This window comes from Ascaphus truei, chromosome 6 (genome assembly GCF_040206685.1).
Source record: "Ascaphus truei isolate aAscTru1 chromosome 6, aAscTru1.hap1, whole genome shotgun sequence".
NCBI lineage: Eukaryota > Metazoa > Chordata > Amphibia > Anura > Ascaphidae > Ascaphus > Ascaphus truei.
In genome coordinates, this window is record NC_134488.1 from 35,501,744 (window position 1) to 35,518,779 (window position 17,036).

The following is a 17,036-nucleotide window of genomic DNA, read 5'->3' on the forward strand; positions in this document are numbered from 1 at the left end:
CGTGGCGGATTAATAATCCGTGGTCGGCTTGTTACACATCTGCACTCAGATTAAATCCGTGTGTGGATATTAAACAATCCGACAACGGATTGCGGAATCCGCAGATCGGGTGCATAAAAATCCGGATTGAAACTGGAACAATCCCTGAACGGATTTTACACCGCGGAACGGATTATGAATGGAAAGACTGGGAAATTCCGGGGAACGGATTTTGACAGTTCCGTCTGTCCCTTTTCTGGTCTCTTTGCCTGCTGCCCTGAGCATGCGCTCTTATTAAGGGGTCTGGTTCATACTGAATGCTCCGTTTCCTGTGCTGAGATGCTACATCACACACCTGGTGTCCGAGCGCAGACATCACACAATGAGAAGGCAATCAGAACATACAGAGCTCAGTGTGCGACCTCCCCACTCCCACCTGCAACCTCTACTGCACCCCATTTACACCTGCCCTCTGCACTAGGCTATCCCTCCATACGTTTCCCCTTATACGCCTGTCACTTCCCTCTACACCTGTGCCCCCTCTTTACCCACCTTGTGTCTTCTACACCTGTCCCCTACTCATTACCCGCATCCTGTCCTCTACACTCATCCCCGCTTTATTCACCTTTTGTCCTCCACACCTATTCCCTTTTCTCACCTCCTGTTCTCTACACCTGTCCCCACTCTTTACGCATCTCCTGTCCTCTACACCTGCCCCCCTCTTTACCTGCCTCCTGTCCTCTACACCTGTCCCCCTCATTACCCACCTCTTGTTTTCTACACCTGTCCCCCTCATTACCCACCTCTTGTTTTCTACACCTGCCCCCCTTCATTACTCATCTCCTGTCCTCTACACCTGCCCCTTTACCTGCCTCCTGTCCTCTACACCTGTCCCCCCTCGTTACCCACCTTCTGTCCTCTACACCTGTCCCACATCATTACCCACCTCCTGTCCTCTACACCTGTCCCCCCTCATTACCCACCTCCTGTCCTCTACACCTGTCCCCCTTCATTGCCCACCTCCTGTCCTCTACACCTGCCTCCTGTCCTCTACACCTGTCCCCCCTTCTTTACATGCCTTCTGTCCTCTACACCTGCCCTTCCCTCCACACCTTTCCCCCAATCTACTCCTGTCCATCCACTTTACACATGCCCCCCCCTTCCCAGATGTGGATCTGCCTCCCCATTCTACACTTGTCTCCTCTCTATACCTGTCTGTTTGGGGGGAGGTGGGTGAGCAATGACATCACAGCATGCCAAGGTCTGTTTACTGACAAGCAGGCTGCACATGGGGACGCCTCTCCCTGTCACTCAGGTATGTCCTGACCTACTGTATATAAGCTGAGTGCGCCGCTGGGTCTGTCACTTGCTCAGACATTAGAGGCTCCTGTCAGTGTCACTGTGCTGTGAGGATGAGGCTGATATGCGGGGTGCTGTTACTGGCTGTGCTGGTGGGCGCAGGTACGTGTGAATGTACAGTAAGGCATGCAGGGGAGTGGTATACTTAGCAATCAGCCAGGGCTGAGAACAAAGTGCTATGGGCATAAAGCTGCATTATAATAACACCGGGTCCCAGCTACTGTACTCTATGTGTTGTAGCTGAGCTGAACCAATTACTTTATTGTCTACAATATGGTATAATCTAATTTTGAAATCTGCAAGTGTTGCTTTTCTAATAGAAGGTTTAGATTCATCATTGAGTCTTTTTTTCATTTTGTCTCCCCTGTGCCTCCCCCTTGGTTTAAGTTATTATTTTTCTTATGTACATCATTTTTGTATATAGGTTTATTTATGCCATACCTTCCTTTATGCCCTTAGCTTAGTTATACACCTTTTTAGCTAAGGTCTTTACCAGGGGTATTTTGAAATATTCAGCTTTCTTTGTGTCGCTTTATATAGTTATCAGGCTCATTGTTCAGACACATTTTTTGCTTTTGACTTATTTTTCAGCATTATTGATCTTTGTAAATTTTAGTCAGTCACAGTCTTTTTGTATTTTTTGCTGCCCTTAGTGTGTATATGTTTTGTTAGTGTTCTTTTTGCTCGCTATTAAAATCTATTCATTTTCTATTCTGACTTTAGTTTCCTGGTCTTTTGGTATTATGTTACCAGTTATTTTGTGGTATATTTAGAGTGCTGCTTTCGGGGATTGTCTTAGTCTTTTGTGTGTTCAATATATATATACTGTATGTATGTCTATCTATCTATCTATCTATCTATCTATCTATCTATCTATCTATCTATCTATCTATCTATCTATCTATCTATCTATCTATCGATCTATCCATGTTCATATTTATCTGCATGGCATTATATATCTATCTGCATGTTATTATATATTATATACCTATTTGTATGTTATTATATATCTATCTGCATGTTATTATATATCTATCTGTATGATATTATATATTATATATGTATCTGTATGTTATTATATAATATCTATCTGTATGTTATTATATATCTATCTACATGTTATTATATCTCTCTCTGTATGCTATTACTGTACATATCACTCTGCATGTTATTATATATTGCTCTGCGTGTTTTTTTATATATAAATCTACATGTTATTATATATCCCTCTGCAGGTTATTATAGATCCATTTTATTATTATATTGCTCTGCATGTTATTATATATTGCTCTGAATGTTATTATATATGTTATTAAATATAATTCTGCCGTGCACTTCCCCTTTACTATATTGCTCTGCATGTTACATTGCTGTGCATGTTTTTATATTTGGCTCTGCATGTTTATACATCGCTCCGCATTTATTTATTTATTTATTTATTTAATATTTTACCAGAAAAAATACATTGAGAATTAACTCTCGTTTTCGAGTATGTCCTGGACACAAATATGTTAGTTATAAACATAGGTAAGCATTAGAGACAATCTCTGTATCTGTGCTCAGAAAGATACTTCAAAGGTTTGTAGTAAACAGTAAATGATCATAATGTCCAATCCACATAATAACAGGTATTCCAACAGGTGAGGGCTTGCTGGTGAGGGCAGCCACATGATGCTCCAATTAGGGGGAGGAGGAAACATATTTAAAGTACATAACAGCTGAAGTCTTCAAGGACCTTAGACAGGAAGCAGATTTGAGGGACTCGGGTGAATGGTCCCAGCAGTGGGGGGACAGGTACAAGAAGGAGAAGGAAGTGTGAGCAGGATTTTAATTGAACTTTGGGACTATACGCAGGTTTCTGGAGGGGGATCTCAGGAGATAAGTGCTGGCTACAGCAGGGGTGGGAACCCTGTCCAGATAATTGGGTAACTTGCCCAGAAAGGTTTTCAAGGTGTGTGTTGTTATGTCAATGCATGTTACTGTGTATATTGTTCTGGAACGCACTTCTCTGCACTTTAACTAGGGGGAGAAGATGGGGTAATAACAAGTGGAAGGGGAAGATAATAATACAGGGTAAGTGGGCAATACCCATGGAGAGGGGGAGGCAATAACTAGAGGGGTAATAACCAAGATCAGGGCAAGACTATAACCAGGGGGCAATAATCACAGGGAATGAAGGAAAATAAGTGGGGGAGGGGCAAAGGCCACAATCAGGGGCGGCGCTAGTGCTGGGGTAACAACCAGGTGTAGGTATGGGACACGGAGAGCATAGACAAGAAGAGCAAAGGAGCACTGCTGACAAGAAGATCCTGAGGAAAAAATCCTGAAGGAAAAAATAATGGGCACAACTCCAGACTAAAAACTAAGGGTATTTATTCCATGAACTCACAGGGACATAAACACAGCCCACGCACCAACGCGTTTCGTCCCGCGGGACTTTATCAAGGCTCCTTTGCTCTTCTTGTCTATGCTGTTTATACACACCAGGATTGCACGCAGTGGAACTACTTCTTCAGATGACTTCTGGACTTCAATGTACCCCCGTGGGCAGGTAATGGGCAATAGCCCTTATATTCTTACCTTTGACCCTATATGGAGAAGTGTATATGTTAAGTGGGGTGTGCTTTTGGACCATATCTGCGGTAGTCTGGCTGACTGACCGCTAGGTCTTTTATTTTGCCCCCCCTTAACTCTATATCATATATTTGACGTTATCGATTTATGACAAGTTCCTATCTTTATTCATTTCTACATTTCTACTCTGAGTCTACACTGATATTGAGCGTCAGTCTTCACATCACTCTACATAGAACACGGAGAGAGCTTAATGTGGCATCTCTCCCAAGTAGCAGGTCAGAACAAAAAGGCCCATAACGGTCAAGTATTCTCAATACTGTACAAAATGTCTTCCTATTTCTTTGTAATCAACATTACCTATGCTAAAATAAGCAGGCCTGAGTTAAGCTGATCCCATTGACGAAACAACAAAGGGATAGGGAGTGATCACAGAACCATACAAATTGAATAAAGTGGTCAAATACTTCAATGTGGTAATCAAATAATGGGTGCAAACTGTGAACTGAAAAGTGAATCAGAAAAGGTGAAGGGAAACACAAAATGGATGTGCCCCCTAAAAGAATTCACTTAAATGCACACCAAAATAGTGTAAAATTTAACTTTTAATAAATTTACTTAAAACATATATTACCAAAGTAATGTGTAATGTGAATTAAAAATATATTAAATCAACATTACCAGGCAACCGTGTCGTCTATTTTAAATATATACTATCCCATTGAACCACTTGATAATGGTGGGATAAGAGGACACAGGTTGCTAGAAGTCAGGGTGTTAACCCCTCTGGAGCAACGATGAGACCCAATAATGGAAGTGTATAGATGTACACAAGTGAGTGGCCAGTGTGTTAAATGTCCAGCTACCTTGCTTGAACAACCAGCACTGCGCACTATAATAGAGACTTTAGTGTGTTAAAGTAAGAGTGCTGGAGTAATAAAGCTGGCAAGTGCAGTGATAATGATGATACATACACTGCAGCATAGACCTGCCAGAAACAGCAGTGCTGTGCAAGGAAAGCAGGCACACTCACTATAAATAAAGAATAAATAATTAACTAATGGGATCAACAAAGTTAGAGCCAGGAGACTGCTGACACTACATTAAAACAGCTCCAAGTAGGAGACTGACAACATTGCGCGTCCAACGCGCGTTTCCCTCCAGCAAAGGAGCTTCCTCAGGGACAAATTTTACTGGGGCAGTGAGGTCTGAACCTTTTTATACCCTGGCAGTACCCTAATTGCAAAATCAATTGTTAACAGCTGTTGCACATGCGCAGTGTGTTTACACCTAAACTCACTCCATAATGTACTTATATACTGATTACTGATAATGATGATACATACACTGCAGCATAGACCTGCCAGAAACAGCAGTGCTGTGCAAGGAAAGCAGGCACACTCACTATAAATAAAGAATAAATAATTAACTAATGGGATCAACAAAGTTAGAGCCAGGAGACTGCTGACACTACATTAAAACAGCTCCAAGTAGGAGACTAACAACATTGCGCGTCCAACGCGCGTTTCCCTCCAGCAAAGGAGCTTCCTCAGGGACAAATTTTACTGGGGCAGTGAGGTCTGAACCTTTTTATACCCTGGCAGTACCCTAATTGCAAAATCAATTGTTAACAGCTGTTGCACATGCGCAGTGTGTTTACACCTAAACTCACTCCATAATGTACTTATATACTGATTAGACACACTATCAGTCAATTGCTTAGTGTCATACCTTCAGAAAACAATTTTCCCCGTGGTTTTAGGGCTTTAGGAGCAGTTTTTATAACTAAAAATCGTATTCTCCGGTTGGGGTGGCTACTGCGCATGCGCGAGGACTTAGAGATGATTACAAACGGTCTTGATCCGTTGCGCATGCGCGACATCTTAGAAAATATTGCTGTATCGTTCCATACGCATAGTTAGCACCGCGCATGCGTGGGGACTTAGAGTTTATACAGTTCGGGTCTATGCTCATTGCGCATGCGTTGACACTTAGAAATTTTTCGCAATCTCTGTTAGTTAGTCCCGCGCATGCGCGGGGACTTAGAAATTATACTGTTAGGTTCTATACTCATTGTGCATGCGTTGACACTTAGAAATTTTCGCAATCTCTGTTAGTTAGTCCCGCGCATGCGCAGGGACTTAGAAATTATACCGTTAGGGTCTATACTCATTGCGCATGCGTTGACACTTACAAATTTTGCGCGATCTCTATTAGTTAGTCACACGAATGCGCGGGGACTTAGAAAATATACCATTAGGGTCTATGCTCATTGCGCATGCGTTGACACTTAGAAATTTTCGCAATCTCTGTTAGTTAGTCCCGCGCATGCGCGGGGACTTAGAAATTATACTGTTAGGTTCTATACTCATTGTGCATGCGTTGACACTTAGAAATTTTCGCAATCTCTGTTAGTTAGTCCCGCGCATGCGCAGGGACTTAGAAATTATACCGTTAGGGTCTATACTCATTGCGCATGCGTTGACACTTAGAAATTTTGCGCGATCTCTATTAGTTAGTCACACGAATGCGCGGGGACTTAGAAAATATACCGTTAGGGTCTATGCTCATTGCGCATGCGTTGACACTTAGAAATTTTCGCAATCTCTGTTAGTTAGTCCCGCGCATGCGCGGGGACTTTGAAATTATACTGTTAGGTTCTATACTCATTGTGCATGCGTTGACACTTAGAAATTTTCGCAATCTCTGTTAGTTAGTCCCGCGCATGCGCGGGGACTTTGAAATTATACTGTTAGGTTCTATACTCATTGTGCATGCGTTGACACTTAGAAATTTTCGCAATCTCTGTTAGTTAGTCCCGCGCATGCGCAGGGACTTAGAAATTATACCGTTAGGGTCTATACTCATTGCGCATGCGTTGACACTTAGAAATTTTGCGCGATCTCTATTAGTTAGTCACACGAATGCGCGGGGACTTAGAAATTATACTGTTAGGTTCTATACTCATTGTGCATGCGTTGACACTTAGAAATTTTCGCAATCTCTGTTAGTTAGTCCCGAGCATGCGCAGGGACTTAGAAATGATACCGTTAGGGTCTATACTCATTGCGCATGCGTTGACACTTAGAAATTTTTCGCAATCTCTGTTGGTTAGTCTTAGACTTAGAAATTATACCGTTAGGGTCTATACTCATTGCGCATGCGTTGACACATAGAAATTTTACGCGAACACTATTAGTTAGTCCCGCGCATGCGCGGGGACTTAGAAATTATACTGTTAGGGTCTATACTCATTGCGCATGCGTTGACACTTAGATATTTTGCGCGATTTCTGGTAGTTAGTCCCACGCATCCTCTTATCCCACCATTATCAAGTGGTTCAATGGGATAGTATATATTTAAAATAGACGACACGGTTGCCTGATAATGTTGATTTAATATATTTTTAATTCACATTACACATTACTTTGGTAATATATGTTTTAAGTAAATTTATTAAAAGTTAAATTTTACACTATTTTGGTGTGCATTTAAGTGAATTCTTTTAGGGGGCACATCCATTTTGTGTTTCCCTTCACCTTTTCTGATCCCATTGACATCTGTGGGGAAAATGGCAGCTTAATTTCCGCAAGAAACCTATGGTTTTGGAGGCAACATCATAAAATAAAAGGAAAATGTCAGGAATTCTGAACGGCTAAATTAACAAAACAAAAAACATAAGAAAGGGGAACGGCACCTTTAATGTGTACTGAATACAGCAAAATGTTTAATATGCGAATTTATATATCAGAAACTCCGAACCTCCCTCCCAGGAACCAGCAGGACCTGATGTCGGAAACATAACTCACCTGTCAGTTTAACGCTCTGTGTCTCTCCTCCCCCTGTCAGTTTAGCGCTCTGTGTCTCTCCTCCTCCTGTCAGTTTAGCGCTCTGTGTCTCTCCTCCTCCTGTCGGTTTAACGCTCCGTATCTCTCCTCCTCCTCCTGTCGGTTTAACGCTCTGTATCTTTCCTCCTTCACCTGTCAGTTTAACGCTCTGTATCTCTCCTCCTCCTGTCAGTTTAACGCTCCGTATCTCTCCTCCTCCTCCTGTCAGTTTAACGCTCTGTGTCTCTCCTTCTGTCAGTTTAACGCTCTGTATCTCTCCTCCTCCTCCTGTCAGTTTAACGCTCTGTATCTCTCCTCCTGTCAGTTTATCGCTCTGTGTCTCTCCTCCTCCTGGTGGTTTAACGCTCTGTATCTCTCCATCTCCTCCTATTGATTTAACGCTCGATCTCTCTCCTCCTCCTGTCGGTTTAATGATTTGTGTCTCTCCTTCTCCTGTTTATTTAATGCTCTGTATCTCTCCTCCTCCTCCTGTCAGTTTAACGCACCGTATCTCTCCTCCTGTCAGTTTAACGCTCTGTATCTCTCATCCTCCTCCTGTCAGTTTAATGCTCTGTATCTCTCCTCCTGTCAGTTTAACGCTCTGTATCTCTCATCCTCCTCCTGGCGGTTTAACGCTCTGTATCTCTCCAACCTCCTCCTATTGATTTAACGCTCGATCTCTCTCCTCCTCCGGTCGATTTAATGCTTTGTGTCTCTCCTTCCAAGATGTCCCGATCTGCACCACTCCGTGTGAGTCGGACGAGGTTTGCACATATGTGAATACTATTCCGGAATGCACAGTAAATAGAACTCTGTACCAGAACCACAACTTCAGTAAGTTTGTATCAGCTGTAAAGTAGACGCCCAGACTGGGACAGATATGCGAGACCCCCAGACTGGTACAGAGTGTGAGACCCCCAGACTGTGACAGATATGTGAGACCCCCAGATTGGGACAGATATGCGAGACCCCCAGACTGGGACAGATATGCGAGACCCCCAGACTGGGACAGATATGCGAGACCCCCAGACTGGGACAGATATGCGAGACCCCCAGACTGGGACAGATATGCGTGACCCCCAGTCTGGGACAGATATGCGAGACCCCCAGACTGGGACAGATATGCGGGACCCCCAGACTGGGACAGATATGAGAGAACCCCAGACTGGGACAGAGTGTGGGACCCCCAGACTGAGAGAGTTGCGAGACTCACAGAGTGGGACAGAGTGCGAGACCCCCAGACTGAGAGAGATGCGAGACTCACAGACTGGGACAGAGTGCGAGACCCCCAGACTGAGAGAGATGCGAGACTCACAGACTGGGACAGAGTGCGAGACCCCCAGACTGAGAGAGATGCGAGACTCACAGACTGGGACAGAGTGCGAGACCCCAAGACTGAGAGAGATGCGAGACTCACAGACTGGGACAGAGTGCGAGACCCCAAGACTGAGAGAGATGCGACACTCACAGACTGGGACAGAGTGCAGGACCCCCTGAGTGGGACAGAGTACGAGACCTCCAGACTGGGACAGAGTATGGCACCCCCAGACTGAGAGAGTTGTGACACCTCCAGACTGGGACAGAGTTGTGAGACACCCAGTCTGAGAGAGTTGTGAGACCCCCAGACTGAGAGAGGTGTGAGACCCTCAGACTGAGAGAGGTGTGAGACCCCCAGATTGAGAGAGTTGCGAGACCCCGAGATTGAGAGAGTTGCGAGACCCCCAGATTGAGAGAGTTGCGAGACCCCCAGATTGAGAGAGTTGCGAGACCCCCAGACTGGGACGGAGCACGAGTACCCCAGACTGGGACAGAGTGTGAGACCCCCAAACTGGCACAGAGTGTAAGACCCCCAGACTGGGACAGACTGCGAGACCCCCAGACTGACATTGCTGGGCAGTGAGGGGCCTCGGAGGGGTGGGAGTAACTCTCTGATGTTTCCTGTGCCAGCTTTGATTAATCTGAGCCCCGTGATGACCTGTGCGGGACCCAACATGACGGTGTCTGTGGATAAGAACCTGCTGGAGTACCTACGCTACAATCCAGCCGCCTCTTACCTGTCATCAGACCCCGGCTGTACTGGAGCCAGCATCACCACCCTGAGTGGCAAGCGCATGTACTCACTGACTGTGTCAACCATCACCGGTCGCTGCGGGAACAAAATGTCGGTGAGCGGGGGAGGGGTGTGTGGTACTGTTTGTTAGTGTCTCTCTGTGTGTGTGTTTCAGTATGTCACTGCATATGTGTGTGTTTGTGTCACTATATGTGTGTGTGTGTTACTGTGTGTGTACAGTATCTTTGTTAGTATATATGTATGTTACAGTGTGTGTATATCAGTATATGTGTACGTTACAGTGTGTGTGTGTATCAGTATATGTGTGTGTGTTTCAGTGTATGTGTGTTATAGTGTTTGTGTCATTGTACATGTGTATGTGGTACAGCCTGTGGGGCCTATTTACTAAACCTTGATAAAACCAGCGCCTTGGCGAGCGACTTTGCATTGTTTTATCGCGCTATAAAACATGTGTCAAAACGGTATTCACTAAGAAAAAAAACGCATTTTTTTTAAAGTTCGGTAAAAAAATGCCAGATTGAACGGGTTTGTTTTTGTTCTTTTTCTAAGTGTTATCGCCCTATAGGTGTTTGTTTAAACGGCCGCCTGGACGAGTTGCACGGAGACGCTGCGTCTGCATGCACGGCTTTTAGGCCGTGATTATACCAGAAATCGCCGCCGGAGTCGCGCCATGAAAAACAAACCCTATGCAGGTTTACACACCAGCGCGCCGCCTGCACCTGCAGGGCGGCAGTCTCCAGAAGAGATTTTCAAAAATTGTTTCTGGCTGGCGATGCCAGCGTCACGTGAGCGGGTCAGCCAATGAGGGCGAAGCGCTCATGGCCACGCCCCTGCCACGCCTCCTTGTCATTCTCCTGTCTTCTTCACTGCCGAGGCACCTTGATTAAGATGCTGCTCGGCGGCAGGGTGACATCACCGGATCGCGCTGCCGCTCAGCGGCATCTAGTATTATCGTAGACTCTGGGACCCCCTGCTTCCTGAGATTCAGGTCCCGGGTATGGGGTGCCGGTATCCCCGCCATTTTTAAATCCTCCGTGTCACGTGACCGGGGGGATTTAAATACTGCAGGAGATACCGGCACCCCATACCAGGGCCTGTAACTCGGGAAGCAGGGGGTCCCAGAGGCTGAAATCAATGCGGTTCAGCTCAGGAGACCCCCTGCTCCCGCACACTAGCCGCTAAGGTAATGAAGCTGCTTTAATGGGATTTTTACTAATAGTGTACAGGAGCAGGGGGTCTCCAGAGCTGAATGTGTAACAGTGTGTGTGTGTGTGTGTGTGTGAGTGTGTCAGTATATATGTATGTGTAACAGTGTGTGTCAGTATATATGTATGTGTAACAGTGTGTGTGTGTGTCATTATATATGCGTGTTACAGAGTGTCAGTATATATGTATGTGTAACAGTGTGTGTGTGTGTCATTATATATGCGTGTTACAGAGTGTCAGTATATATGTATGTGTAACAGTGTGTGTGTGTGTCATTATATATGCGTGTTACAGAGTGTCAGTATATATGTATGTGTAACAGTGTGTGTGTGTGTGTGTGTGTGTGTGTGTGTGTGTGTGTGTGTGTGTGTGTGTGTGTGTGTCAGTATATATGTATGTGTTACAGAGTGTGTGTGTGTGTTTCAGTGTTTTAGATATATATGTATGTGTAACAGTGTGTGTCAGTATGTATGTGTGTGTCAGTTTATATCTGTGTAACAGTGTGTGTGTGTCAGTATATACTGTATGTATGTGTTACAGAGTGTGTGTGTTTCAGTGTGTCAGTATATATGTATGTGTAACAGAGTGTGTGTGTGTCGAATATATGTATGTGTAACAGTGTGTGTGTGTGTGTGTCAGTATATATGTATGTGTTACAGAGTGTGTGTGTGTGTGTTTCAGTGTTTTAGATATATATGTATGTGTAACAGTGTGTGTCAGTATGTATGTGTGTGTCAGTTTATATCTGTGTAACAGTGTGTGTCAGTATATACTGTATGTATGTGTTACAGAGTGTGTGTGTTTCAGTGTGTCAGTATATATGTATGTGTAACAGTGTGTGTGTGTCGAATATATGTATGTGTAACAGTGTGTGTGTGTGTGTGTGTGTCAGTATATATGTATGTGTTACAGTGTGTATGTGTGTCAATATATATGTATGTGTTACAGTGTGTGTGTCAGTATATATGTATGTGTTACATTGTGTGTGTTTCAGTGTGTCAGTATATATGTATGTGTAACAGTGTGTTTGTGTGTGTGTCAGTATATATGTATGTGTAACAGTGTGTGTGTGTGTGTGTGTGTGTGTGTGTGTGTGTGTGTGTGTGTGTGTGTGTGTGTGTGTGTGTGTGTGTGTGTGTGTGTGTGTGTGTGTGTGTGTGTGTGTGTGTGTGTGTGTGTGTGTGTGAATGTGACACCCAGTCCCACTTCAGAGATACCATAAAGTGAAAGCACTCAGCTCTGTAACAGGGAAGTGACCGTCTCATGACTCACTCTGAGAATTATTCACATGATATGGGGATATTTAATGAGATTTCCTTGTAGACAAACTCCAGCCACGTGACGTATTCCAACATGCTGCATATCCCGGCAAGTACCAGCTCCGGCATTGTGTCTGTAAATAACATCAGCCTCAACATCTCCTGCTCGTACGCCCTGAACATGCAGACCAGCCTGGCAACTGTATTGCACCCGGTCATGAGGTATACATATATACTGTATATATATACACCCTGTGTATATCCCAGGGGGAACCTGTGAGTGAATGGAAAAGTGTATGATGCTCTGAGAGAACATGTGCTCCTCACCCTCATGTAGTGTGTGGTGAGTGGAGCGATGGTAACAGGTGTAAGTGGCCACATGACATGAAGGTCCTACATGGGACTCTGCGTTGTATCGCCAGTCATGACGGTTTTGCTAACGTGGAAATTTCGTTCAGCGCCTTCTCATTGTATGTCCCTCACTCAGCACAGAGAACCTGACCGTGGAGAGCAGCGGCATTGAGGGTGCCGCCACCATCGCAGCGTACATTAATCCCTCATATACCTCGCCCATGCAGCAAGAGCAGCAAGATCAGCTGACCGTGGGCTCCACGCTGTATTTCGGGATGTCTGTCCAATTCCCCGACCCGATCTTCGTCCTGAGGGTGGAACGATGCTTTGCCACACCTAATAACAACCCAAATGACCCCATTCAGGTTGAACTGATCCGAGGGGGGTAAGAAACACTAATTACAGCCAGTGACTGCCGTGGGAAGTCTGTGCACCAGCTCCCTATAGTGTAGATCCTATAGTACAGACTATGTAATGATAATAGGTGTTTGTTCTGACCTCTATGTAACTGTTTGTGTTTTTGTAATATACATAACTATGTACCCATTGTACCACGCTGCGGAATATGTTGGCGCTTCACAAATAAACAATAATAATAAAACAGACCCCATAGCGCAGCCCCTATATCATTGACTCTGATATAGACATCTCAGAGCCCTATAACACTGACCCTATAATGATAATGCAGACCTTTTAGGACATACCTTATAATGATAATGCAGAACCTAACTCTAATATACTGTACACATCACAGTGCCAGGAAATTGGTCCCATAATGCAGACACTGGAACGTAAATGTATAACACAGACTGATCTTCCCATTCCACTGCAGGAACTTAAGTCCTACAACAGAGACCCTAACCATATTACCAACAGGATTTGATTGGGTCCTGGGTAATATTGCTAGAGCTGCTGCTGAACAGAGAGCATACTTATAAGGGCCAGTGCAGATACAAATAAAGGAAAAGCTGGAGAGGAGGAGGGCAGGAATCAGGTGTCAGACAGAGTAGGGGAACACAGTAGAATGTCCCCAGGGCAGGAACACAAGCTGTGGGACCAGCAGGGAGGCAGAGCCTGGAAGTTCTATACCATCTCTAGTTAGACCGGTGCAGAACCCATAAGAAGGAATGACTAGTATTTTTTTTTTTTTAAATGTTTTACCAGGAAGTAATACATTGAGAGTTACCTCTCATTTTCAAGTATGTCCTGGGCATAGAGTTATGATGACAAATAATACATGGTTACAAATACATAGTTACATAAGTGAACATGGTATACATTAAAGCTATTATATGTTATAGGCGTATGTAACATATAGTATGGGTGTAGTCATAGCTGCTGAGAGCATCCACTAGGACACAGAAACCCTATTACAAGGCGCAGAGGGGTCCTTAGTGAGCTGGTGTCTGTCTCCTGCTTGATCACACCTGATGTCTCTCCCCGTACAGTTGTCCCATTGGTGAGGGACCGTATGTAAAGCTGGATGCGAATGGAGAGGCCATGGAGGTCAGATTCAGCATCGTTTCCTTCGCCTTCCAGGGACATAGCAATGTCTACATCTTCTGCAATGCCCGCATGTGCAACAACGCGACGTCGCTGTGCACCGGGGTGAGTGTATGAGGGAGGAATGAGGAGGAGCAGGCGTGAGTGCAAGGAAGGGTGAGTGTGAGGAGAGATGAGTGATGGGGGACATGGGTAAGAGCATGAAGGTGAGTGTGTGCATGGGGACAGTAGAGGGCAGTGCAGGTTTGGAGGGGAGCAGCACAGGGGTAAGTGAGGGGGAAGCACTGAGGTGAGCACAGGAGGAGATGTAAATAACCAGGGTGAGTGAGGGGGAGCAGATTAGCATGGTTTACCTCCCTTTGGTCAACTCCCCTGTCCCCCATGTAGTTTCTCTTTCTCTCTGAGTCTCATGGTCTCCTCTCTCCACCCCCCACCCCCCAATCCCTCGTCATGTAATTTCACTCTCGATCTCTGAGTCTCGTGCTCCCTTCGTCTCCTCCCTCAGGTAGTCTATATCCTCCTCGCTCTATCTCGTTATCTCTTCTTCTTTTCCAGTGATGTATTCTCTCACTCTTTCTGAGTCTTGCTGTATCCTCTTCTTCTCCCCCCAGTGCACAACGTCCCGTGCTGCCATTGATGGGACAAAACAGTTCTCACTGGGACCTTTCGGATTCATTGGTAAGAATAACGATCTCTGGTGCAGTTACTCGTTGTGTCTGTGGTGAATGGCGTAAGGTCGGGATTTTGTATGGGGGAGCAAGATCCTTGTAGGTGATTGGAGTATTTGGGGAATTGGGAGGATCAGGGTCATGTTATAAGTAACAAGAGACAGGGGGTGCCCAATGCTGCATCCAATTGACAAAACATATAAAGTAAAATACTTCAATAATAATAATTGGTTATTTAGTTAACCCTTTGGCCAAAGGCGTCATAAGCCTGCATACCAACGTCAAGGTATAACCAAAATAATGCAGGTCCTACACTACACTGTGAACACTTCCTTTTACCTCTGTGAGAGGGGAAACCATAATGGGTCTTGTTCCTGCAGCAAGTGAAATGACCTTCCAAGTTAAAAGGGTGGAGGAGGAGTGAGCTCTGGGGGGAGGAGTTTGAGCTTGCTGGGTATCTGTGTTAACCTATGTCTCTTTGGAGGCTGTGGCACCTCCCCCCAGAGCTCACTCCTCCTCCTTCACCCTTTTAACTTGGAAGGTCATTTCACTTGCTGCAGGAACAAGACCCATTATGGTTTCCCCTCTCACAGAGGTAAAAGGAAGTGTTCACAGTGTAGTGTAGGACCTGCATTATTTTGGTTATACCTTGACGTTGGTATGCAGGCTTATGACGCCTTTGGCCAAAGGGTTAACTAAATAACCAATTATTATTATTGAAGTATTTTACTTTATATGTTTTGTCAATTGGATGCAGCATTGGGCACCCCCTGTCTCTTGTTTTATACAATTGCCACGCTCAGTAGCTCTCTGGTTGACATAAATATATATTCACTTTGTGGTGGGTGTCATGTTATAAGTAGTATGGGCATGTTAATCAGATTTGTGTTATAGCGGTAGGGTGGGGGTCTTATGGTTGGAGGATGAGAAGCTTGGGGGTCTCTGCATTGATATTTAGAGGCTCCTTATGCTCTTTCCCTGTTTTACAGATAACGAAGAAGCAAATTCCAGCTCCCACACAGGTAACGAGCAGCGTCCTGCCCGGGGGAGGGGGTGCATGGGGGGGGGGGAGGAGATGGAGGGTATCTATGTACTCATACTCTCAATAGATCTCTTGTCTGAAGAGCTGACACTCTGCTCAGGGTTACAAAGAACACCCCAGTCAGAGCCAAACACTGAGTGCTGGGTATGAAGGGGGAAGGATAGGGGTAGGTTCCCCCAGGCAGTGTCCCTCACCCTCTGCCTTTCTGTTTGCAGCCTTGTCTGGTGCTGTTTTATGGGGAAGCCTGCTGGGGCTGCTAGGCCTGTGGATCCTGTGAGATCAGATCGACTGCCCCATGCCAGCAGCCTGTGAGATCATCTGATCCTGATAACAGATCCTGGATCCTGAGAGATCAACTGGCCCTGCTCAGATCCTTAATCCTGTGACAGGGGATCCGGTGCTACTTTTTCGTGTGGGTTCGTTGGATATTCCAGACAGACGCACTCTTTGTGTCTGGATGTCAGATATCAAGGGATTTTCGTGGTGGCTTTCTAGGACTCTTGTCATACTGTATGTATCTTATTTTCACTCCTTTGCGAAATAATCACAATTCAATAAATGGCAGAACATGTATCTTATGCTTCTCACAGGAAAATGACTTCCAGCTTAATAGCTTGTGTGAGGAGCTGTATATCTATGCACTGTATATACGTATAAATACAATATGTTTATGTGTATATATATATATATATATATATATATATATATATATATATATATATATATATGTCTCTAATGATAATTTAATAAAGGCTTGACAGTACGCATGACTTCTTGCAATCCGTGATATTTATTAAAACAGTGATTGATGTATTGGTTGCACACACACACACAGAGAGAAAGAGAGGAGAGAAAGAGAGAAAGAGAGCAAGAAAGAAAGGAGAGAGAGGAGAGAGAAAGAAAGAGAGTCGAGAGAGAAAGAAAGAGTGGAGAGAGAGAAAGAAAGAGAGGAGAGTGTAAGGAATCCGCTCCGTGGTTTACTGGTTGCCTTACCTTGCAGACAAGTGCAGTCCTGGAGCACCTCTCCTGATGTTTGCTGCAGCCTGGATTCACTCACCAAAGCTATACACACTCCCTCTGGTATCTACTGCAGCTGTGCAGCCTATCACTGCAACCTAGACTTGCATTCATTCATTGGAGCAGTACCTTCACACCCCCCTCCGGGGATTGGCCCGCTGGCCTTTAAGTATTGTCTTC

At 44.8% G+C, this 17,036-nt stretch overlaps 2 protein-coding genes across 2 annotated transcripts in view; both read left to right on the forward strand.

Moving 5' to 3' along the window:
* LOC142498033 (uncharacterized) overlaps positions 1–17,036 on the forward strand; it is a 448,291-nt gene that overhangs the window by 212,738 nt on the left and 218,517 nt on the right. The window lies entirely within an intron of this gene.
* Positions 1,301–16,535, forward strand: LOC142496897 (uromodulin-like). Its single transcript, XM_075603974.1, has 9 exons — positions 1,301–1,440; positions 8,466–8,573; positions 9,687–9,904; positions 12,340–12,497; positions 12,763–13,011; positions 14,075–14,234; positions 14,741–14,807; positions 15,787–15,819; positions 16,055–16,535. The coding sequence occupies exons 1-9, from the start codon at positions 1,392–1,394 to the stop codon at positions 16,114–16,116; spliced, it is 1,104 nt and encodes a 367-aa protein (XP_075460089.1). The 5' UTR covers positions 1,301–1,391; the 3' UTR covers positions 16,117–16,535.